At 42.4% G+C, this 25,198-nt stretch overlaps 2 protein-coding genes and 1 non-coding gene across 3 annotated transcripts in view; 1 reads left to right on the forward strand and 2 right to left on the reverse strand.

The window, feature by feature from the left end:
- Positions 1–2,784: 2,784 nt before the first annotated feature.
- On the reverse strand, positions 2,785–2,886 carry LOC116524583. The gene has a single exon (XR_004257406.1). It is a non-coding gene; the product is annotated as a U6 spliceosomal RNA (small nuclear RNA).
- A 10,484-nt stretch (positions 2,887–13,370) lies between these two features.
- On the reverse strand, positions 13,371–18,529 carry TIGD2 (tigger transposable element derived 2). Its single transcript, XM_032239623.1, has 2 exons — positions 18,141–18,529; positions 13,371–17,957 (listed from the first exon to the last, which is right to left on the reverse strand). Exon 2 carries the CDS (start codon positions 17,055–17,057, stop codon positions 15,480–15,482), a length of 1,578 nt encoding a protein of 525 aa, XP_032095514.1. The 5' UTR covers positions 17,058–17,957; positions 18,141–18,529; the 3' UTR covers positions 13,371–15,479.
- A 109-nt stretch (positions 18,530–18,638) lies between these two features.
- The window catches only part of FAM13A (family with sequence similarity 13 member A), a 393,400-nt gene continuing 386,840 nt past the window's right edge, over positions 18,639–25,198 (forward strand). The window contains exon 1 of the mRNA XM_032239626.1: positions 18,639–18,987. The gene's annotated coding sequence lies outside the window, so the exon portion shown is untranslated. The remainder of the gene's footprint in view (positions 18,988–25,198) is intronic.

Here is a 25,198-nt window from a genome sequence, read left to right on the forward strand (position 1 = left end):
CAATTGAATACCCTATTTTCTACTTTTTACTTTTCAATAAGAGGTAGGGATGTTTCAAGTTTTGCAGACTAGAGCTTGTCAGTTTTAGTTAGGTTCAAATCTAGTTTCTGTAGTTGAAAATTGAAATTAGAGAGAATTAGGTTAGTGTTAGATTTTTTAAACAAAATTTGTTATTTACAGTGGGAATTAAATCTTAATATGCTAACGTTCAATGTGATTGATTTAGTATGTGCTTCCTATGTTCACTGTTTCTCTCCCCACCATTTTATTTTTCTCCATTACCATCGTTAAAATCCAGCACAGAGAGAAGGAGATCATTCAATGTACATAATGGTTTCCTCCTCTCTCCTTTTCCCTTTCAACTCTCCCTTTTTTCTTATTCCTATTCTATTTTCCCCGTTCCCTTTCCCTCATCTTCCCACTCTCCCTCCCTTTCCTGCATCTCTCCTTTTCCTTTAGTCCAAGAGAGAGAAGCAGAATTGGTATCTGGAAGTAGTAAAATATAATGATGGAAGAAGGCATTTCCTCATCGCCATCACTAAGTTTTGTCACCTCTGAAAGCTGCTAGAAATAGTCTGCACTTACCATTCTTATTTTTCATCTCTCATTATTAATTATTTAATATTTTTAAACTATAAAATATTACGAGCATACAGAACAGCACATAGCACATATATGCACAGTTTATTAACTGCCACTAACCATTCATCTGACTAGCTTTTAGATACTACACCGTTCCCTCTGATGATCCTGCTCTGACAATGGTCATGATAACTTAATTATAATTACTATATTGATCACTACTTTTATTTTTCAGAGTCCCATTTAGTTCCTTTTCAAATCGGCTTTATCTTTTATTTTTAAGTCTCTCCTATTTTAAAGCCTCCATTTAAAATAAATTTTGCAGCCAGGCATGGTGGCTCACACCTGTAATCCAAACACTTCGGGAGGCAGACGCAAGCAGATCACCTGGGGTCAGGAGTTTGAGACTAGCCTGGCCAACATGGCAAAACCCTGTCTCTACCAAAAATACAAAAATTAGCTGGCAGTGGTGGCACACACCGGTAATCCCAGCTACCTAGGAGGCTGAGACAGGAGAATCACTTCAACCCAGGAGGCCAAAGTTGCAGTGAGCTGAGAGCCCCCCATTGCACTCCAACCTGGGCAACAGAGCAAGACTCCATCTCAAAAAAATAAATTAAATTTGCTATTTTTTATATTCAATACCTAAACTTTTGCTACTTTTATATTCACTACACCATAAATCCAGGAACTGCAGTCTGAGCAGATCTGGTTCTGCTTTCCACTGCTCCTGCTGGTGCTTACTCATAGTGCGTTGTCAGCTCTTATTCTCTGGAAGTTTATCCATGGAAAGTCATTGAGGCCCATATAAAAGTTGTGTTTCTTCAGAGAGGATTTGAGTTTACTCCTACCAATCTCCTGAAAGCACTACCATCTTAATTAAATTCTTAGCTTTTAATTAAGTTCCCACTGATAGAGTAAGTTCATATTATAAACCTGCCTGTGGGGAGGATTCCATTTTCAAATTCCCGGGCAAGATTTTTTTTTTTGAGATGGAGTTTCGCTCTTGTTACCCAGGCTGGAGTGCAATGGCGCGATCTCAGCTCACTGCATCCTCCGCCTCCTGGGTTCAAGCAATTCTCCAGGCAAGATGTTTTAATTCCTCCCACCAAAAGCCAAGCTTAAGACATGAACACTGTCTTTCTGCCTCTCCTCTGCTACAAGTTTATTTCTAATACTCTTTCACTGTGTAGCCTTGTGGTCCCAACCTTATAGGAGACTTCCTCCTGGATTTTCATCTTGGAGAGGCTCTAAATTATAGGTCCTCGGTAACTCCCACAGCCATCAAAACAGAATCTGAAAATTACCAGGATTGGGCAGATAACCTCCAGTCAAAAGCCAACTTGGGTATTCACTTACCTTCTAGTCTGCTCACTTTTCTTGTGATCATTTTAACTCAAAAAAAAAAAAAAAAAAAAAAGTAAAGTTTTACTGAATAAAAGCACAGAGCAGTACAAATATCCTGAATATACGTGAAAACTTGATAAATTTTTCACAACTGAATACTTCTACATAACCAGTACCTACATCAAGAGAAAGAACATTTGCAATCCCTCCCTTGATCTCCTTTGTAGCCACTAACTCCATCAAGAATTATATTCTGACTTCTAACAGAGGTAAGTTATATATGTATGTGTGTGTATTTGTGTTTTATATAAAATGGCAAAAATTTTCACTTCTACTTGTTTTATTTTTTTTTTTATGTTGGCTACCTGATTTTTAAAAATATATTTATTTTACTTTAAGTTCTGGGGTACATGTGCAGATCTCACAGGTTTGTTATATAGGTATACACATGCCATGGTGGTGGTTTGCTGCATCCATCGCCGCATCATCTATGTTAGGTATTTCTCCTAATGCTATTCCTCCCCAATCCTCCCACCCTCTGCTATTCCTCCCCTAGCCCTTCACCCACAGGGCCCCAGTGTGTGATGTTCCCCTCCCTGTGTCTTTGTGTTCTCATTGTTCAACACTCACTTGTGAGTGAGAACATGTGGTGTTTGGTTTTCTGTTCTTGTGTTAGTTTGCTGAAAATGATGGTTTCCAGTTTCATCCATGTCCCTGAAAAGGACATGAACTCATCCTTTTTATGGCTGTATAGTATTCCATGGTGTATGTGTGCCACATTTTCTTTATCCAGTCTATCTACTTGTTTTAATCTGTGCACATTCTATACTTTTCTGTCAGTTCAGTGATGCTTTTAAAAATAATAGCATTTTCTCTTTTTAAAATTTTAATTTTCAGTGGCCATGCTAGTCTTCTCTGTATTGTTCCAATTTTAGTATATGTTTTGCCAAAGTAAGCATGTATTCTTATATTTTATATAGTATTTTTAGTTGTTTTCAGCACAAAGGTCATTCAAAGAATCTAATCTTCTGTACGGGTGGTCAATGGCCTTCTTGTTGTTAAATCCAATGGACTTTTCTTAGTCCTTCTCTTAATTGCTCTCTGTGTATCACTTCTTTTTCCTGAAATACACTCTTCCCTGGTTTTCATGATCCTACACTCCTAGATAGTCTCTTGTTGCATTGATTTTATTAAGCAATTATTTACTGTAGTTATTTGAATAAATGATGCTCTCCTACTCCTTGATTGTAAATTCCTCGAGAACAGAACTTTTATCTTAATCATGAATACAGTGCTCAATATTGTGCTAATTCATTCTATCAACCAATATTTATTGAATATGTTCTATCTGCCAGGACCGTTCAGGAGCTGTATAACAAAATTTCCAAGGTATTTAAGGTTCCTGCTGTCCCCGACCTTAAATTTGTTAGGGAACACTGTAGGTACTCAAAAAGGTGTTAAAATGAATAATATAATGAAGAGTAGCAAGAGGAAAAAAGAAAAGAGGAAAACTGTCAGCCACAAGAGAGGGTAAGGTTATGTTTAGAAGAATGGCAATAAAAATGGCGTCAAGAGAAAGTGTTAAAATTAGCTGCCTAAGGTAGGTATTCTAGAACCAAATCTAGGTTTAGAGTGTCAGATAGTGGCTGTGATGAGAATAAGCTGGCTTAACTAGAGTAGGAAAATTTAGAAACAGGAAGCTAAACAATCTTCAACTGCTTTTGAATATCTTGCTTTTTATTACCGCTCTGTGTACATACCTTATTTAAGGGTATTGACAAATAAGTGAAGATAATGACAATGATTGTGAGAAATACATTTCATCATTCTCCTCATCCAAGCTTCTCCCTCAAAGGACAGGGACCTGTTCTCTCTCTCTTTCTCTGCATTTCAAACCCATCTTTTATTACTTCTTCAAACATTTACACTTCTGCTTCTCACTTATGTGTATCTTCTCATTGTTAATTTCTATCTCTTGGTTCTCTGGAGTATCTTTCTTCTCTGTATTTTTCTATTTATATTCCCCTCACTTTTTTCCTTCCCATCACTCCTGTGCCTTTGTCTTGGTAAACTCTTTAATTTTAGGTATTGAAAGTTCAGTCCTTGACATTTTCACTTCTATTATTCTTCTTCAGTCATCATAGCCAGTTTCATGATTTAAACTAGCAACTCTATGTGGCAGAATTCCAAATCTGACTTTCTAACTCCAACATTTCTTTCATCAGTCTAGTCAACAACCTCATCAAGAGTTTATGAACCCCTGCCATATTGGTTGAATTTCAGTGTTCTATGTAACATCATAAAAGTTCATAGCATATGAACACTCTTACCAACATTTACAAAATAGATGGCTCTTGAATTTGTGTATGTATCTTACTGACAAAGGCTAGCATTTTCATAATCTGCATTCCTGTCCCCCACAAGTCACCACACAGAATTTGAAAAATAAACATCAGTGGCTTTAAAAAGTGCTTGGATTAAATAAAAAATTCTTAAGAATTTAAGCCTTTACCTACTTTGTGTTTGTTTTGGTCTATGATGCTTTGACTTTCATAAAAAACCCTTAAAGGAATAGTATGATTCTTATTCTGTTGATATATATAGTGTGCATTGCAAAGCAGAATTTATTAAAGCGAAAAAGTAAAGTATAAGCTTTTGGCATATGAGCTCTATTTATTAGCACTCCATTCATTGTAAATAAGAAATTACAGAGAAAGAATAAGAGAAAATTGACCCTATGTCCTAAAAATGCTAAAATGTTGACATAAGCTTTCCTGACTAGTTGATACATGCACTAAACCATTCTATAACTCAAGTTTCAACAACCTGGTTATTCCTTAAAATGCTATGAAGATAAAATGGAAACATGTCAACTTAAACTTCATAGACACTGCCAAAACTGTTTGCAGCAACCTTCAGAAGCAGGACAATGAAACAAGTCTCTGGTGAATAAGTACAGTTATTAAATTTGACAATTGGTCACTTGACTAGATGAGTCTTGACAAACTGACCTATGCTAAAAGACAAGCTTAAGCCCATTACAATTTTAAAGAGTCTACTTGAGCAGACAGCAATTCATGAATCAGGTAGCCCCAAATCACAAGCAGTTTGGGCTCTAGCAAGGAGGCATGAAGAGAGAAATTTTATAAGGGGTTCATGAGAGCAAGACAAACTATTTTAGGTGGAAAGTCTCTAGTTAGAGGTTAGTTGAAGGTTTCTGATTGGTACACCTCCTAATTAGAGCTTTGTTAGCAGTTTCTGATTGGTTGAGTTACTCTGAGTTGGGTTTCAGTTTGCTTATGTAGGAATCCAGAATGCAGCCTAATGGCCTCCTAATTTTTCAACATCTATAAAAACAGGCAGATAGAGGAAAGACATCCTGTTTAGATTTTCTAAACCACCTTGGATCACAGAATTAGATGAGGTTGGGAAAGCTGCTAGAGAGGATTTGCCATGGTCAAGGGATGCAATGAGTAGCTCTGTGTCAAAGGCTGTAGTCTAGCTGGAGCCAAATGGGAGTCAAACTCAAACATATAATGGGCTTATGACACCAATGAGAGCCAAGGAGAGGCAGTCTCAGCTAAGCAGTCACTAATGGGCAGTGATTAAGACAGTGAAAAGCCAACGCACTCCTGACACCAGGTTTAGTCTTTAAGAGTAAAGGTCAGCAGGGCACGTATACAGCCAGGAAGAGCACAAACATTTCTCCAAAGACTAGAGATAACAGAGAGGAGTTCAAGGAGAGCACCTGAGCCTGAAGATTTCACCTTCATGGTAATGTTGAGAGGTTGATGAAGCTGCACACCCCTTTTCCATATACCCACATGCTGCCTTGAGGGAAAATTAGCGGAATGGATGAACCACTTAAGAGACCAAAGATTTTTATCAGAGAGGGGCTAAACAGCACCCACAAAGTAGTATTTAAATTATCAGACTGAACTAAGATTTAAAAGAGATTAGGTATTTACAATTCTTCCCTCAGTTACAAATTGGAACTATGGGCCTTAGAAAGCCAGATTAATCACAGATGAAATAAATAAATTGTATTTCCCATTATATATCCAAATTGTAGTTTGAGGTAAAATTTGTGATCTTGCTGTGTTTATTGTTCAAGTTGTCTACATCATTTATTTTTTTATCTTCTTGATCATCAAAGACAGAATATATTAAATAATTTTATTACATTTATGTTTCTATCAATTTATCTTGTATGACTCATAATTTTTGTTTTATCCCTTTAAGTATTACTTTATTTATAAAACACAGCTTTATTATTATCACCATCATTATGCCTATCATTTATATAAGATAATCATTTTTGTCAAACTTGCTTTTTGCTTAAAAGTTTACTTTGTTAGTATGTTGTCACTCCTAACTTTCAGTTTATTTGTTCTTTCTTTACTTTAAAATGTTGTGTGATCTTTTGCTTAAGATATGTCTCCTGTAAACAGCACATGGGGTTTTGGTTTGTTTTTTAGATGGAGTTTCACTCTGTCGCCCAGACTGGGGTGTAGTGGTGAGATTACAGCTCACTGAAACCTCTGCCTCCTGAGTTCAGGAGGTTCTCCTGCCTCAGCCTCCCAAGTAGCTGGGATTACAGGTTTTCACCACCATGCCCAGCTAATTTTAGCATTTTTAATTGAGATGGGTTTCACCATTTTGGCCAGGCTGGTCTTGAACTCCTGACATCAAGTGATCTGCCCCCTTGCCCTCTCAAAGTGCTGGAATTACAGGTGTGGTCCACCATGCCTGGCCTGTATTGGTTTAACTTAATACTAGAATAAAGTATTAGACATTCCCCACTCTCCCTATGCTCATTAAAAACATTACCAGGCTTCTATTTTCCCAGTCCATTCCGGGTCTTTGTCGACATCACCTTGGATTTCTATACTCAGACAATATTGCTAAAACATCAGCATGCCTTACATTTTTAGGGTTTTTCCTTTCCAAGTTATTTTTCTTATTTTATAATTTTATAGCTTACATTTCTGATTTTTGTATTTTATATCTTTTGTAGCTGTAGTTACAGTTAGATATCTATATTTAAATGGTTTTAAAACTAACTGCCAGTTCTTTTACGAAGCTGACAGTTTCTTGTGTTTTCAATTTTGAATCTGCTAGAGTTTATATATTGTTTTTTAATTTGAGGTAGTTTACACGGGTGGTATGATAAATTGCTGAACTCTTGCATAAGACAGAATAATTTTCTGTTGCCTTTACACAAGAATAACAACCTGGGTGGGTATAAAATCATTTGCTTACAACTCTTCTCCCTTAAAATCTATGGAGAGTCATCAATTTCTTATAACACTTTGACCTATAAAGTAACCTGAAGACAAACTCTGTTTGTGTGTGTGTGTGCGTGCAACTTTTTCTGACTGGATGCTTTGTGAGCTGTCTTGATAGTATAAACTGAACAATCTTTCTCCCTTAGTATTTCCTGCTATTCAGTAATTAGTATTCCAGGTGCCTATTCCTATTTTCAGTGCAAGCATACTGTATGTGGAATTTAATTTTGATTATTGCAGATTTAGAGTTTGGGTTGTTTATTTTCTGACACTGCATCATTTTTATTCTGTGACCCTGTTACTAGTGCCCTGTGTTCTTGAGATCTCCCATGATAGAAATCAAGAGAGATCACCAAACATAGCAACAAGAGTTTATTCAGCTTGTGCACAAGGGAGTTAGCCCTGAAAGGAAAAGGGAATGGGCTAATCCCTGAGGGTAGTGTGTGGGTGTGTTTTATAGGGCCTTTCTACAGGGAAGGATTACATCAGGGCACCTATAGATGTTTTTCTAGCATTTGTGCAGCGACTCAACATGCTTCTTCATACATTGTAGCAGCGTTAGCATTATAAATCTCTACCCCAGGCATGATTTTTAGCATTAAAATAAGGAAGAGGTAACTATAGGTTGGAGTCAGTCTTCAGAGCCCTGGGGAAGTCCCTAGCCCCTGAAGTAAGAACTTGCATTTAATGACTTCTTGGATCTTTTGTTACTGATTGCCTGAGAGTTAGGTAAGCTAGACCTTGAGGAAGGGGCTTTTCCTCTTTTCCTCCAGGTGATTTTCAAACAGGAAAACCAACCAGCCTGCTTTTCTCAACCTTATCTTCTGCATTATGGGAAACTGTTTCAAGTGTCTCATGAAAATTACTAATTGAATATTTTACAATGTTAATCTTGTTCTTTACCATCTCCAGTGAAGACTTTAATTCTGGTACTCTATTTTTGCTTTCCTGGAAAGTTGCTCATTTTGGTTAACATACCATACCAATGCTGAATGTGTATCTTCAGCATTGCTTCATAGAGCCCATGTATTTTTGCATCTTAATGAAGAAAAGTGAATGTTTTCTATAGGTTGCTTCTGTTTTGCAAAGAAAATCCACTGGTATGCTCTTAACTCTGAACTTCCATAGTAATTTTCATATGTATCCTTTCTCCCTCCCCATGACACAGAGCTATCAGGGTATATTATTTATTTGTTGGTTGAGGGATATACAGAATGTCATCCACCTCACTATCCACTTGGGTGCTCCAAGGTTTTCTTTCTTATCTAGACCTCATTTGGAGGTGGCTGTGAATGTCCTAAGCCAGTGTGTACTGTGGCAATGCTGGACTGAAATGGTATCTCATATCTGTAATTGCTGGATGGGAATCTATTTTTAAAAATCTGAAGTATCCTGCAAATGCAATGTATGAAAATGATGGTACCCTGCAAATACATGGTTCCCAGTGCCGTAAGAATGCTGTATGCCCATATTGATTCCCCTTTACTCTCTATAGTCCTCTCTCTTGAGACATGTAATCCCTGAGTAGGGGATGTCAAACAGTGGAAAGCAGAGTTGGCTACCGAATTTGTGGGGCCCAGTGCAAAATGAAAATACGGGGCCCCTTAAAGTAAAGGTGTTGTTAAAAGTACTAAGATACAAGCATTTCCCTGTCTTCTTCAGTCTCTCTTTGGACCTATCATGCTGGGTTTTTTAATTTGCTATTTAATGTCACACACCTTTGGGCACAGGCACACTTGCTGGACAAGTGCAGACCTCACAGGTGCTGGTGCCTACCCTGCAGTCCACTGCCACACTAATGCACCTTGTCGTGGCTGGGGATGGGAAAGCCAGTCTCCCCTTCCCATGTGTCTGCCTTTCCAACCCAGAGCACTGGGTGACTGCCAAGGGGTTACAGCCTGTCAGAGGTGCTCAGTACCTGGATTGGGGTGAGTAAGAAGCTCTCCCCAGCCAATCCCCACCTAATGTACCATAGCACGATCAGCCTGGGGCAAAATAGCTCCTGCCATGCCTTACCCAATATGCCTCTGGGCAGCATGCCCAACCTCAACATCTGTGAATTTGTGCCCAGGCCCCTGCCAGGAGAGGAAGCTGACAGTGGTCACCAGGCGGGAGTGCGGAGAAAGAAGCTGGGTGGGATCTGTAGTGACAAAGGTCATGGGGCTGGCAGCTGCGAGCCTGTCCCAGGAGGCAATAGACGGGACCATGTACACCTAGGCATCAAGCCCCAGTATATGTTCCATTGCCCCATCAGACTTCACTTTCCATCCTCTTTTAAATGGTTTACAAATCTGTTTATTTTGAAGAGCTGTTCAGACCTTTTGGCTTTTTCTGTGCCTGCAAGGGTATTTTACTAAGAAAGTTAAGATAAAGCACACAGATGATTCTTTGCCTGTTGATATTTTCACTCACAATGCTATTTAGACCTTAAGAAAGGTAAAGCACTCTTTCCTTTCCTTTCAACTACTGTACTCTGTACTGGTATATCCAGCACCATGAAGCTCTGAGGCCTTCTCTATTCACTGAAACAGGAGAGCAGACAGGTACAGTACAAGGAAGTAGACGAGTTTTGTTTTGTTTTGTTTAATAGCTGGCTCTAGAATTCTTTTAAGATGATGGTCTGTCAAGGAAAAAAATATTTTCAAAGCTGCCTGGGGTAGAAGGTGAAACATAAATGTTACTTGCTGAAGTGCTAAAAGTTGCTTGCTTGCTGAATTGAAGTGCATGAAACAAAGAGAAATTTGTCTTGCTGGAAGTGGGAATGAAAATGTGTAACAGAAAGGGATTCTCCCCAAGATGACAGAAAGCTCTATGCTCTGGGTGACCTTTCCGTCTCTGGGAGATTCAAATTTACAGAATGTGGGATAATTTTTTTTTTCTGGGGTGAAAATACAGAGTCTTGAAAATAAAAATCAGCACACTTCTCATTCCCAGTAATTCTTGTCCTTTAGCTTCACTGCTTCAGGGAAAATGCAAATAATGCTGAGAACAAAGAAGTCTTTGCTTAGCTTTACTTTCAAAGTAGACCAAAGACAGGAAAAAGAGTGCAGTAGAAACAATAATCTGGAAAGCAAGGCTTTCACTTGCAAGAGCCAGGCTAGTTCAGAAAGGAAAGGAAAAAAAGCCTTGTGATTCTAAGAAGCTGAGAAACTACTAAGGACTGAAGGGGTTCAGGTTATGCCCCCAAAACATGCCTCTTTGGCATAAGGATTATCTGAGCTGAAGGCAACTGAGAATCAACAGATGCAGGAAGTGTTCTCTGTTCTCCTCTTGCTTGCCTAAAAGTAAGGAATAAATTTCCCTTGTAAAGGTAGCATCCCATAACTGAACTCAGGTCTGGCTATTCACAGTTTCAAAAGCCTGACACATGAGAGGCGAGGTGTGGTGAAAGGAAAGCAGCTTTAATAAAATGCTAGCAGTTGAGGAGATGCCCGGACTCAAGCCTCAAAACGATACCTCAAATTTTAAGGGGCTGACTGAAGGGATTTACAAAGGGGAAACCTCGTATGGGAAACATGGAGGAATTGTGGAAATAATGTCTGCATGCCAAACATGCAGGTCTGCCGGTCGTGTTCTGATGGCTATCTTGAGTTATTGTCCACCTGGAGAACTCGCCGGTGCCATCTTGACTGTGACAGGTTGTAGATTAACCACCTTGAGGTAATCCGCAGCTGGGTCTCCAGGCCTGGGCTGTTTCAAGATTAGCCCCTGGAATTTCTAAGCAATCATATAGTTAGACAAGTACGTATATGTTGGTCATAGGATCATGGTATAAGGGAGTGTCCAGGGGGAAGGAGAGAAATAAACGGAAAAACAAAAGCAAAAACAAAAAACCTTTTAAATGCACTTTAAGACTATTGGGAAGGGCTTTAAAATACATTTTAAACCTGAGACTCTCAGTTACAACTCCCCACTGTCAAGTTCCATTCCATTTCTATGGAAAGCGGATGATGTGCTCCATCTAGCTACTTCCTGCTGAAACATGCAGTTAAGGGGCAGTGGAATGGAACCTCACCACTTGGAGTGGAAAATACTTTTGAGTCCATTGGCTCACAGAGAGATCTGCTAGAGCATCATGGTGAGTATGTAACAGCAATATGGTCTACAGCAGAAGAATAAACCTTCCCTTTAATCATGGCTGAAATTATGAGCAACTTTTTTTCACCAGGAGCGGCCTGATCCAAACCATGAGGAGAGTCACTGACTTAAGACATTGTGGGGTAAGACATAGCATTAATTTGCTTGTGCATGTCTTATAGGGCTGAGGATTTGTTTCCAGAATTATCTAGGATGTACACACACTACTCAGTCTTAATTATAGTGCACGCTTCCCACTATCAATTGTGCTTGAAGCTCCTATGGAAATATGACAACAGGTTGGGCTAAATGTACATATTTAACAGGTTGCAGGAGGGACTATGAATATTCATGAAGGTGGTCCTGACACATGTGCATTGAACAAATATGCACATAACATCTGACTCATGTTCATTTTGGGGTGAGACTTAATATTTAGATGCAATAAAATTAGGCCCTATACATTAAAAGGTCTTTTCAGGGCAGAAAGGCCCGCAAGTGTGCAATTTCTGTAAACCAGCTACAACTAGTCCCTGGTCAGTGGTCTTTTATCAGGTGAAAGTTATTAAAGTCAGGCTTGTGTCTAATTAAATCTTATTTATAGCTCGTGGAACAGGGGCTGGGGGCCAGTTAGCTTGAGGCCAGTGCCTGTCTAACTGCTAGAGAAAAAGAAAACCCTTGTGGCAGCTAGAAGACAGCTTACTCTTTAAGTGTAAGGATGTCACTTAACCCTTGCCTGCATGGTCTTAGGTCCTGTTTATAATTTGGTATTTTGCTATTACAGGAGTCTGTTTTTTCAATCTTATAATCTTTATAAGAGATTTTGTTTTGTTTTTACTGATGGGCCCCTGTGGTGACTGACAGCTGTAGTCCTTGGAGTCCGGGGAACTCAGTGCTGCTTGCACACCTAGGCATACACCCCAGCCAGCATTCCCGGAGATAGGTCAATGCTCTGGATCTCAAGAGATGCCTGGCCTTCCTGGGGGTCTACATAGAGTCTCTGTGAGAGAAGAGCTCCAGAGGCAAGCCTGGAGACCAGGGGTTCTCAATGAACAGCTGTGGGACTGCTTAATAGTTGGTGTTTATGACTGCCTGGAATGTGACTGCTTATCTTTCCACCCTTTCACATATGGAGAAACAGGTTCAGAGAGGTCCAGTATGCTGCCAAGGTTATCTATAGAAGAGTGGAGAAGCTGAAGTTTGCATTCCAATCAGTTAACCTTCAACAACCCTACTCCTTCTGCTTGGCTAGTGTTTTTAAAGTCTGCAGATGAGGTATGCAAAATTGATTTTAGGTTTTAGTTTGCAAGTTTAAAAATAAGAATTCTTATGTTTAACCTGAATTAGACAAAGATGGCAGTTGGCACATGAGACCTGTAATTCTGTAGATATTAACATGTATAGTATGTATATTTTAAAAAAAAACACATTAATTTGTGAAAATATGAAGGTGATAGGTGAACACAGCCCTCCTGAATAAGTCTAATTTTGGAGGTGCAGGGTCCTCCTTTGATTTCTAGTACTGTGTGTTCTGACCCTGTGACTTGAGTATCTTTGTCCTGCTTCATATCTGCCGTGCCACTCAGTCCACCACAATTCTTCCTAAATCCAGAAAATTCATGAAGTGACTGCACGACTGTCTGAAGACTGAAAACAAAGAATCCCAGGACAATAGCTACTATATCATTCTGCTTGAATTGCCTGTGGCTTCTTTGGCCCTGCCAACTCTATATTTATTTAGCACCCAGTTCTCCAACCAACCCCTTTGAGACTGAATTACGAAATAGCATTCACTGTGCAGTTTTGTAAGAAAAGCATGCTGTTAGTTACCAAATACTTTGCCCATTTGTTCTGAGTTCTGTTAGTCTCTCAGTTCCTCTGAAAAGCATATGCATTTTAAAAATTAACCAATAGTCAAAATTATTAACCAACAGTCAGAATGTGTAGGTATTTCCTTTAAGGTGCAGAGTCAAAATGAGAGTACACGTCTGCTTTTCCAACTTGGGTACATATAAGGGGCATGCAATTAACCAAGATAACCACAATGTGTCTTTCTAGAAGGACTATTACAATATCTCAAGGAGGAGAAGATTTTATTACAATGAAACATGGAATGAGAATGCACAATTCATATTAGGATTAATGATAAAACATGAGACTAAACCAGTTCAGTGTCATGATTGAAGAAAGTTTTTGTTAGCAAAGAGCAATGCAGAAATGCAAAGCAGTGTTCAAATATAAGTCATTACCATTATTAAGTTTCAGAATCCTTAGTCTCCAGGAAACCAAATAGCCTCAGGACTTATCCTGCAGGGTTCTATTCCCTCAAGGCTATCAGGTAGGTCACATTAATTGTGTAAATTGAGGAAAGTGTTTTAATAATGATGTATGAATTCTCCAAAAATGTATATTCTTAGAGGTCTTCTGAAAAAGGTGTTCTAGAATCCAGAACCACAGCTCAAAAGGCACTGATAATAATCCTCATGAAAGAAAAATCAGAAGCGGGCTAAATGATAAGCTCCTTATATATAGCTGGGCCCAAATACTATAACCACCGTCTTCTAAGACATTTCTTTTGCTTTTTCTACTGATCCTATATTACTTTAGTTTGATAAAATATTCCAAGTGTCCTGCTTACTGCGATCTTATCTACTGTAAAGGTGTTTTATTACTTTGTTAAATTATGCCAATATTAGTAAGATTTTCTTTTATGAATAAAGCCAACTTCTATTTATTTTATTAGCAAAGTGCTAACAGACCTGGACCAACGAAATTACAATTCCATTTCCATTTCGTATATAACTCCATCTAAGATGTCTTAAATGCCTGCATACATCACAAAGCCTAACGGGGTGGTAAGTGATTTTTCAATTAGAGTAACCCTTCAGTTTTCAATGCAAGAAATCATTATTGTATTTCCTCTGAAACTAATTACTTGTATCTCTTTTATCTCACTTCCTTGGAAGGGTTTCCTAATGCAGCAGCCCCACTTTGAGTCATATATTGGATCGGTTTTGCCTACTACCAAACCTCGATTTCCACAATGGCAGTAATAGCTAACATTCAGTGTTATTCTGAGCTAGGCCCTATTATAAGCCCCTATTATTTAAAATCCACATGCCAACTCATTTACTCCTCACAGAACTCTCTGAGACAGGTATTAGTTGTATTAACAGATAGGGGTTTAAGTAATTTGCCCATGGTCACACAGCAGCTGCACTCTACAATGCCTCTCTCGTGTTTTACTTAATGTTAGTCCACTGTTCGTGTACTGGTTCCACAAATTAGAGGTATGCTTATATTCTCAGCATTTGTTTTCACAAAAAATGCTACATGAAAGCAAATGACATACATACTTTGTAAGCTTTCAAGTGTTACATAAAAGTCGGAAACTTATTAAAGAGAAAACTACCGGCATCTATAAAGAACCCAAAAGACATATGATAAAATGTTAACTCTTACTTCTCCTTATTGCAATGGTTTGGGAACTGAAATCTATTTTCCTGGAACAGGAATGGCATTCTTCCCACAACTATTTAAGAACTCTCCCTCTTATCAGATGGAAAAAAAAAACTGAAGTACAAATCCTTTTTCTGGGACTTTTAAATCATACTTCTCTTCCTTTACTATACTCAAGAGATGGCTGATCTGAATTGCCAATTGCCCAAATACTGCTAGTACAGAAATGCAGTATTTAAGGCTTTAGACTATTTTCCTCTGTTGTCTGCAGTCGCAGTGAAATACTTCAAGCACAATTTTTGCTGAACTCTTCTGATTTTCAGCAGTGGAAAAGCTGTGAAATGGGAACTTACCCCCAACATATTTCAATTTGGAAGTTCAACTTCAAAGCAAGCCATAAAAATGTAAGTTTTATTGAGTGCCTATAGTGTGCATGGGCCTTTATTAGACACACTGAATTCAGGCACAACAGACACAAGATCCCTGGCCTTGGGTACCTTATGATCTAATTAGTACAATACATATTAGAAACCGTAAAAAGACAAGTTACATGTCAATGCCCCATGATTAGAGTCAACATTAAAGAGCTGTATTAAAGTAATCCAAACTGACATCTAATCCTAAAATCATTTATAAAATGTATTTGGCTTTGGAATCCACAGGACTTCAAACAAGAAAAGTTTCACTGCAGATACAGTCACAAAGATGCAAATACACTGAGCCTTATTAATGATTTTTGCTATTTTGGATCTTCTGTTTTTTTCTTATCATGGTCCGAAGCCTCCTTAATACCAATTTATCAGACAGAAGCATGTCGTCTTGTTGTTCAAGATAATCTAGTAAATTTTCAGTCCATTCAAGTGCAGCTTTATGGCTAATATGCTTCTCTGGATTCAGTTCTGTTTTTCTACTCTTACTGGAAGGCTTTTGCTCAGCAGCCTTGGTCTGGTCCTCAGCACTTTCACTGTCAATCATCACCTGACAGCTTGAGTCACTGCTCCGAGAGTCAAACCACTGATCAATATTCTCAATGTCAACGTGTTCACATTCTTCTGTGTTCTGTAAAACTGTTGCTAAATTGGCTGCTAAAATGGCTCCTTCATCGATGTTCATACCTGAATTCTCTTCACTGCCAGGGAAAAGTTTTTTCCATGCTTTGGTTATGGTACTTGATTTTACCATGTTCCAAGCTCTTGACACTTCATAAATTGCATCCAACACTGTCAAGTTCTTCCAAAATATTTTTGGGTCAATTCCTTCATCCATGTATTTCTGGAGAAGTCCTGCTCGGTAGTATCTTTTTACAGTGGCTAGAACTCCCTGGCTCATTGGTTGAATCAGACTTGTGACATTTGGTGGCAAATACTTCACAATAATTCTGCCATCATCTGAGCTCAACATTTCTTCATGTGGATGTGCTGGGGGAAAATCTAAAAGAAGCACTGCTTTTTCTAAGAGTCCCTTGGATTTCAAATGCTTCTGCACCTGTGGCACAAAGTACTTTTCAAACCACTGTCTGAAAACAGATTGTTCTATCCATGCACCTTTTTGACTGTAATATGTCACAGGAAGGTTTGAAAGATCAGTGCCTTTGAATGCTCGGGGCTTTTTGGCCTTCCCCACAACACAAAGGTTAAGTTTGTGTAAACCTGTGGCATTTGCACAACACATAATAATGATTCTCTCTCTGCTTGACCTACACCCAGAAGTACTTTGCTCAGTTTCAAGAGTTAATGTCCTTGATGGTAGACATTTCCAGAACAATCCAGTTTGATCAGCACCATAAATTTGCTCTGGTTGTAGGTTCTCTCTTTCAACAAATTCCTGAAAATTACCACAAAATTCACTGGCTGCAGTTTCATCTCCTTTTAGTTTTGTTCCTTTACCAGCAGCCTTTGGAATGCCATGGCGCTGTTTAAATCGAGTTAGCCAGCCTGATGATGCATTAAAATCACCTTCCATGCCCAAAGCATCAAAAAAGAACTTGGCTTGTTTTGCACAAATCGTTCCGGACACTGGAATCCCATCTGTTTTCTGTTGGTTAAACCACTCTATCATAACTCTATCAAGTTCCTCATATGTTGATGACTTCATAGATTTACGTTTGGATACCCCACTGGTAGGATCTGAACTGTTTGCGTAGTTTATAATCCTTTCTTTGTTCTTTTTAATATCACGAACTGTGGATTCACCAATTCCATACACCACAGAAAGTTTTTTGAAAGAGATGCCTTCCTCAAGTTTCTTAATAATGTCAAGCTTGTCCTTAATTGTCAACACCACACGCTTACGTTTCCCCAACATTTTAGGTGTCTATTTTAGGTGATAACTAGAACAAGACAATTAGCAACTAAGATTTGAATACAAAGCGACTACAAAATGAGGTTGAAAGATTCCTCCTCTCACTTCTAGGACCTAGATGGATACTGCAGTGACCAATTTCCTGACCAGGTCTACATGAATGTTTACTTGCTGTTTTAAAACTTACAAACTTTCTACAACAAAGCCTAGCTCCAATGAACTCTTTTCTTCCTTCCTCTTCACTTAGGGTTTAGGTTCTTTTGTGAATTGCAATCACACTGGAGGTCAGAAACTGAACAGTTTCTAAACAGTACTACTGCATACTCAATTCTTGCTATCCTTGCAGGTAATGTTCTTTGCTAAATCTGCCACTAAATCTCAGGTGGAAGTATTTTAGGAAATGTGCTAGGGAGTAAACAGTTTAAGTCAAGAGAGGACTTGTAAACTTGACATACAGGAAAATACAATGGGAAAACTCACCCTCTGTCTATGTGGTCTTTGTCAAGCAGTGGATTGTATGGAATGCTGTCTCTCTAGGCAAGGACTCTGCTATAGGTTGCGCAAGTGAGTGCTTGTGGAAATCATAAGCAAGAGATGACCCGGACGGAAGTGAGCGGTGCAAATAAGGTGAAAGTGGAACAGGCAGAAAACTCTCTACTTTAAAAGCGACTTAAACCTACTGCATTTGGCAGCGGGAAAGGAGGATAGTGGACATGTGATGCAACATTACTAAAGAAAGCATCAATAAACTGCATCGGTGGAAATTAGGACCCAAGGTAGAGGCTATGGGGTGGAAGGCTCCGTGAAGATGATGTTACAATAATCCCGGTGAAAGACGATCCTCGGTGGGCCAACAGAAGTAGTTCCTGCGGGGGTTGTATAGGCACTCAGAGTCTCCGAAACCTAAAGGAAAATACCAAAAACATTTTCCTTCAATTCAACATCAGGATCTGTGGCATTATCCACATCTATCCTGCAACTATCTTGAGAAAATTAACGCCTCCTATCAATGTGACAGCTAAATACGACAAATAATGCTTTTAGGCATAATCTGGGGTGACAGAGAGAGGGACCTAAAGAGCCTACCTCCTGAAATTAAGAGGTCAGAGAGAAGCCGTGTTAGCGAGGGCCTCTCCCCGCTGGGCGAGCTCCAGAGCGCGGGACGTCTTTCCTCCCGCGGAGGGAGCCCGGATTCCGCCCGGACGCAGGCGACCAGGGTGTCACTGCCGCAGCCAGCCAGCCAGCGGGCGGCCGCTTGGCGCAGGGAACGCCAGTCCGCCGGCACCGGGCATCGCCCTGCGCCCGCGTGCGCGGCGCCCAGACCGCACTAAAAGCAAATGGAGTCCCCGAAGGGAGGCTGGCACTGGTGGCGCGGCGGCGGCGGCGGCGAGGGACGGCGGCGAGAAACGAGCGTCGCCGCCGGAGCCGGAAGGCGGGGGATTAGAGTGCACGCGCGCGCCCCCGCAGAACGTTGTGCCGGCGAGGGGGCGGGGCCTGCCCGGGTGAGTGCACGCGGCCCGGGGGCGGGGACTCCGGCGAGCGCGCGGGAGGGGCGGGGCCCGGCAGAGGAAAGTCTGTGGGCGCCGCTTGGGTTTCCCTCAGCGCCTGGCTGTTTCGGGGCCCGACTGCCTCTCCGGCCGGCAGGGGGCGGCACACGCTCTCCTTGTCCTGGCGCTTTTCCCAGTGGCTCGGCTCTGCGGGCGAGGCTCTTTTCTCACCAAGGGGAAATTTTAGAATCTCACCCCCAGAGGGCTGGGTGGGAAAGCGGAGGATCCTCTAGTCCCGTGAGCCGGCTGCGAATGGGGCAGGGCGAGCGCACGTGGGGCGTGTTTACAAACAGCAGCCGCGCCGCCGTGCGGAGGCGGCCGTGGTGTCGGAGCCCAGCGTCAGCGCGCGTGGACAGTGAGAGCCCGAGCGAGGATCATGAATCACGGTAGGAGCCAGCGGACGTGGGTTCGGGGCAGGAGCTGGGGCGTTCACTCTGCAACACCCAGTCTGGGAAGCCCAGGGTGCAGCGGGCGGCGGTCCCTGGTGCTGATGCTCCGGGACTCGTCACAGTCGCTGTAGAGACGCACCCTTTGCAAAATGGACAGCACCTGGGGAGGCGCCGTGGTTAATTTCCTGCGGCGCCTCCATGCCCGCGACTTCTCAAGTGGAATCAGGGAATTCCTCTTTGACCGAGATTCCCATTATTTGTTTCCAATGGAGACACCTGCGGAACGGTCAGCGCCTTCCCGGAGGAGGGTGGGGCGCATCGCCACCTTGCAGCACCTGTTTCCTGGGAAACGCGGTCGGGCTGCCTTCCTTTCCGTCTTGTGTGTGCGTGTAACAGTTTGAAAAATTGAAAATTCCTCAGTGAAGCGTCTCTCCCGTCTGAACATGAATGTAACCTTTTCGTTAACACAAAGTAACGTAGTAATTCGTCATTTCTTTGACAAGGCCATATACTGTTTCTGAAATTTCAGAAACTTGGAGATGGAAATCAAAGCGAGCATACTGTAGAAAACAGATGTTGATTCTAAGCCTTCTGTTGGTTTCCGCCGCCAAAACTGCTCAATTGCCTTTCTCAGCATAGCAGCCTTCCACTATCTGGCATGACAGAAAATTATTTGATCTAGTTATGTTGTGAGGTTGTAAGTGGCTTTTGGCAAATACCTGCTCTCTTCCAAGGTAGACTTCCCCTCTTCCCTGCTCTCCATTTGGCTTCCAGTCAGCCCCTTTCTGGCAATCCTAGTTGACTATTTTGGGTAGATTATAACTTACTTCATTGTAGTTTACTATAACTTTAAAAAATATTCTCCTTTTCCCTGATACTTGTAGAGTGTGAAACACTTGAGTCTGCTAGAACAGCACTTTAACCAAGTGCCGTCCATGTGGAAATGAAGCAGCCTGTAACCAGATATCAGCTGCTTGCCTTTCTCCCTCTCCCTGCAGTCTACTGGGGTCTCTCTGTCCCAGGATATTTAAATACAAAGGAATTCTGCCTCTTAGTCTTCCCCTTTTCCACAATATCTCTAGGGTTTAATTTTCTCCCAGATACCACTTGCATTTTTCTGTTTCTCCTGGATTCTTCAGTTTGCTGTTTTATGTCTTGCAGCTGTTCCCTTTATATCACCTTGTGTAAGTTCAAATCTGGATACAGCCCACATTTCTTGATTTTCTCAAATTGCCACTTCACTCAAGGCAATTGTATTTAGTAGACTTTTAGTAAGATTTTACTCAAGGCAATTGTGTCTTTACACAAAACAATTTTATTGGGTAAACTTTCTCCTTTTGTTGGGGGAAAGGGTGGCTAATTGGTGCAGACATTACAGCCTAAGGGGGAGAGGACTTAGAATGTTAAGAATATGTATATGTATGCATGTGTATATACACATATACATGTATACATATATAGGAACATATATGTATACACACACATATATGTATTTTAGACAGGGTCTCTCTCTGCCCAGGCTGGAGTGCAGTGGCGGGACCATGGCTTGGGCTCTCTGCAGCTGCAAGCTTCTAGGTGTGGCGATCCTCTTGCTGCAGCCTTCCTAGTAGCCGAGACTACAAGCTACAGGTGAATGCCACCACGCTCAGGTAATTTTTGTATTTTTTGTAGAGATGAGGCCTCGCTGTGTTGCCAGAGCTGGTCTCAAACCCCTGAGCTCAAGTGATCCTTGGCCTTCCAAGTGCTGGGATTATAGGCATGTGCCATCCTGCCTGGTCAAGGATAGATTCTTAAGGTGGTGAAACTACTCTATACAAATATAATGGTGGGTACATGTCATTAAACTTTTGTTCAGACGCACAGAATGTGCAACACCAAGAGTGAAACCTAATGGAAACTGTGGACTCTGTGATAAAAATGTTTCAAGGTAGGCTCATCAATTGTAACTGATGTCGCACTCTGGTGGGCAGTATTGATAATGGGGAGGTTATGGATGTGTAGGGGCAGGGATTATATGGGAAATCTCCCTGTCTTCTGTGGAATTTTGCTGTGAACCTAAAACTGTTCTAAAAAAATAAAGCCTGTTTCTTAAAAATGTAGGCACAAAAAATGAGAATGTTGGGCGCCTAAGGCAACTTACACTTTCTCATCTACTATACTTTCAGCACAGCACACCCCAAGAAGTTCTCCACTGGACACCACTGGGTATTCTATAATTCACTTCAATTCTGATACCATCTACCTGGAGTGTCCCTCCAGGTTCAGATGCCAATTGCAAATAGTAGGTTGTTGTCAGGTTCCAACCCAGGCCAGGGTCTGAGGGGAGTTGGTAGGTGGGTGACAGGTAGTTGAAAGAACCCTTGGGGGACTGTAAGCAGTTGAGATATACCTTTATTCTCTCTTTGTCAGCCTTTGTCTTGGCCACCTGTTCCAGCCGCAGCCCCTCTCAGCACCAGCTCTGGAGCTTCTGCCACCCCCATGCGTGTAGCTGAACTCCCCGGTGTGCCCACCGCTTGCTGGCTCCCCTCCCAGCCAACTGAGAGATTGCCTTGCTCTCTTTTACAGAGTTAGCAGGGCAGTGATATTACTCGCAGACGATACTGGCTTAAAGCCAGGTGATGAGCCCACCCATAAGTTACATAATGCACGGGATTGTGTACCTGCGCCCCAGTCCCGCTGTGTCATGCAGCACCAGATGTTTACCTTGGCCAACTCTTGACTGCAGTGCAGCTGTTTCCCTTACACTCCACCCGCTAGGCCAAGGGAGTCCTCTTAGAGGAGAAATGTGCCCATAGGGCAGCACCATGACCCACAGGCCACAGCAGCAGTGCATATGTCCCTCAGAGGAGGGTTCCTTCCTAGGCCATTCCCCTACAAACGGGCAATCACAGAGGCTGTATTAGTCCGTGTTCACACTGCTGATAAAGACATACCCGAGACTGGGAAGAATAAGAGGTTTAATTGGACTTAGATTTCCAAATGGCTGGAGAGGCCCCAGAACCATGGTGGGAGGCAAAAGGCACTTCTTACATGGTGGCAGCAAGAGAAAATGAGAGAGAAGCAAAAGCAGAAACCATTGATAAACCCATCAGATCTCATGAGACTTACTCACTATCACTAGGATAGCATGGGGTAAGACTGGCCCCCGTGATACAATTATCTTCCCGGGTCCTTCCCATGACACATGGGAATTCTGAGAGATACAGTTCAAGTTGCGATTTGGGTGGGAACACAACCAAACCATAGCAGAGGCCATACATTAAATACCCAAGCCCTACCCCCAGGGGTCTGCGATCGCCAACCATCTGCAATGGGTGGCTTGGAGGGTCCATGGCCAAAGCCAGGTATTTGTTCACCCTCCTTTGCTAAAGTGGATGTCTGTGCCATCCCAGTCTGGGGGGTCATTACCCATGAACATGTCTACCCCACTATTGGGTAAGTCATCTGCATGATGACTGTAGCCCGTCCCGTCAAACTCATAATCCTGAAGGGCGGCACATGCAGCTGCTAACTGCTTCTCTATCAATGAATACTGGAGCTCAGCTCCCGTCCAAAGTTGGAACCAAAAGCCTACTGGCATTCTAAAGCACCCCATGTGCTGCCAAAGGCCCCCGCAAAATCATCTGTGGTCATATGCACTTTGAGTTCAAATGGGCACCCCTGGTTAATCACTTGTAGGGCCTGTGCTTTGCTGAAGAGCCTGGTTGGCTGCCAGAAAGGCTGTCTCAGCCTCATTATCCCAATCCCAGGTAGCCCCCTTTTTTGTCAGCCAGTACAACAGTTTTATCATCTGAGCCAAATGGGTCACAAATACCCGCCAATACCCCAAGAAGCCCTGAAAAGTCTGCAGCTGCATCACTGTGGTGGGCTGAGGACATGCCTGAATTTCGTCTATGATGGCCTCTGGTATGGCTTTTGTCTTACCCAACCAGGTAACTCTTAAGAATTGGGCAGTCAATCCAGGCCCTGGGATCTTGGATTCATTGACGGCCCAACTGCATGCTGCCAAATGTCAGAAGCGAGGCGCTGGCACTTCTAAATCTGCAAGAGGATCAGAGGTTAGCATGATATCATCAGTATAATGGAATAGGACATCAATATAATGGAATAGATTTGGACATTTCCAGGTGGCTAAATCCGTGGCAACGAGACCATGGCTATCGGTGGGACTGTGCACATAGTCCTGCAGCAACACTGGGAAAGTCCATTGTCATCCTTCCCATGTGAAGGTGAGCTGTTCCTGGCTCTCCAGAGCAGAGTCAATTGAGAAGAATGCATTGGCCACATCCACCACGTAGTGGTACTGTCCCAATTCCATTGTCAAGTGGTCCATCAAATCTGTGATAAATGGCACAGCTGCCAAGCCATGTAAAATATCCACCCCCAGAATATATTCAGGTATGGGAGAGATATACACAGTGTATAAACAGGGAGCCAAGTAGCTGATGCAAGGCCCAAAGATACAGGTTTCGCTTTCACTGACCAGCCTCCATAGCCATTTATGTATGCAGCCTTACCTGGAAACGTATCTGGGCTCCATAGACAAGGCTACAGTGTGCGCCAGTGTCTACCAGCACCAGCACCTGCTGTACATTGGTGGGGGACCAATGGATTGCTAATTCCACATGTGGCATCATGTCATCTGGTATCCCCCAAGCCGGGCATCTCGACCAGCTCCCTAATCAAACACAAAAGGCTCTATACCTCTGCCTGTGTGTAAGTAGTCCTTGAGCTGGAACATCCAGGCAGGCATTTCTGGAATTGCTACTGTGGGGACAATTGCCTCCACAAAGTTACTGGCACTTCCCAGGTGGGTAGGGGCTCCCCTAGACTGTGCCAACACTGTTTGCCTAACTCCCACAAATCAGTTGGGGTATAGGCACTGTATGAAGCACATTCCGCCATGGCAGGGGGTCCCTGGGCCTGTGCTTTGGGCCCAGGTGGCTGTTCATGCTCTATTTTCAGGTGGACCATGGAGTGAGCCTGCAGTGGGGGTTCTTCCTCCTCCGTATCAGACCAAGCAGGAGTGTACAGCCGGGAGGGTGGGCTCAAGCTGGCACTTCACGGCAGTTCCCACTTCTCATTCCAAACTGTGAATCTGGGCCTCCAGGTGCTCAGCTTATGTCTGAAGGTCCCTTACCTGTGCTGTGTCCTGCAGCACAGGTAAGGGACTGGGCATGCACTGCCCACAACGCAGTCAAAAATGCCCATCTGACTCTGCTGGCAAAGGCATGCCCCTTCTCGGTGCTGTGTGCTTCTGGGTGTTTCAGCACCTTCTCCATGTTCACAGGGGATCCGTCCACTGCTGCTTGTGTTTCCACTGGAGCCCAGCCTCACAGCACAGCCACATAGCCAACCCAGGATCACTGGGGGCTGAGGACTCACTCACCTTGGAATCCTGCCGCCCATACCAATTGTTAGGTTCCAGCCTGAGCAGGTGTCTGAGGGGAGTTGGTGGATGGGTGGCGGGTAGTTGAAAGAACACTAGGGACACTGTAGGCAGTTGGGATATGGCTTTATTTTCTCTCTGTCAGCCTTTGTCTCAGTGTTGCTCGCCCACAGACCCTCTCAGTGCCGGCTGCTGCCACCCTCATGCCTGTAGCTGCACTCTCCAGTGCACTCACCACTTCCTGAATCCCCTCCTGGCTACCTGCAAGGTGGTCTGGCTCTCTCTTACAGAGTTAGCAGTGCAGTTATATTATAGACAATAGTGATGAGCCCACCCATAACATGGTTACGTAACTGTGATTATATAATGCATGGGATTGTGTGCCTGTGCTCTGGTCCCGCTGTGTCATGCAGCAGCGGATGTTTCCCTCGGCCTACTCTTGGCTGCAGCGCAGCCATTTCTTTTACAGTTGCCACCTATAGACTTCTGAAGGACTAGCTATAAATTGAGGTTCCCATGATGCCTCTCCTTATGTTCCATTTATTTGCTAGGGCAGCTCACTGAACTCAAGGAAACATGTTACTTACATTTGCTGGTTTACTAGAAGGGATATAACTCAGTACCAGCCAAACAGAAAGGGTACATAGGGCAAGGAATTGGGGGTGGGAGACATGAAGGTTCTATTCCCTCTCTGGTCTTGCCACCTTCTCTGCACTGGATGTGTTCAACCTGGAAGCTTATCAGATTTGATGTTCAAGAGTTTTCACAGAGCTTAATCTCTAGCCCGGTCCCTTTCCCAGAGGCCAGTGAGTGGGGCTG

The sequence above is a fragment of the Sapajus apella genome, unplaced genomic scaffold (genome assembly GCF_009761245.1).
Source record: "Sapajus apella isolate SASKATOON/1434 unplaced genomic scaffold, GSC_monkey_1.0 scaffold45, whole genome shotgun sequence".
Taxonomy (NCBI): Eukaryota; Metazoa; Chordata; class Mammalia; order Primates; family Cebidae; genus Sapajus; species Sapajus apella.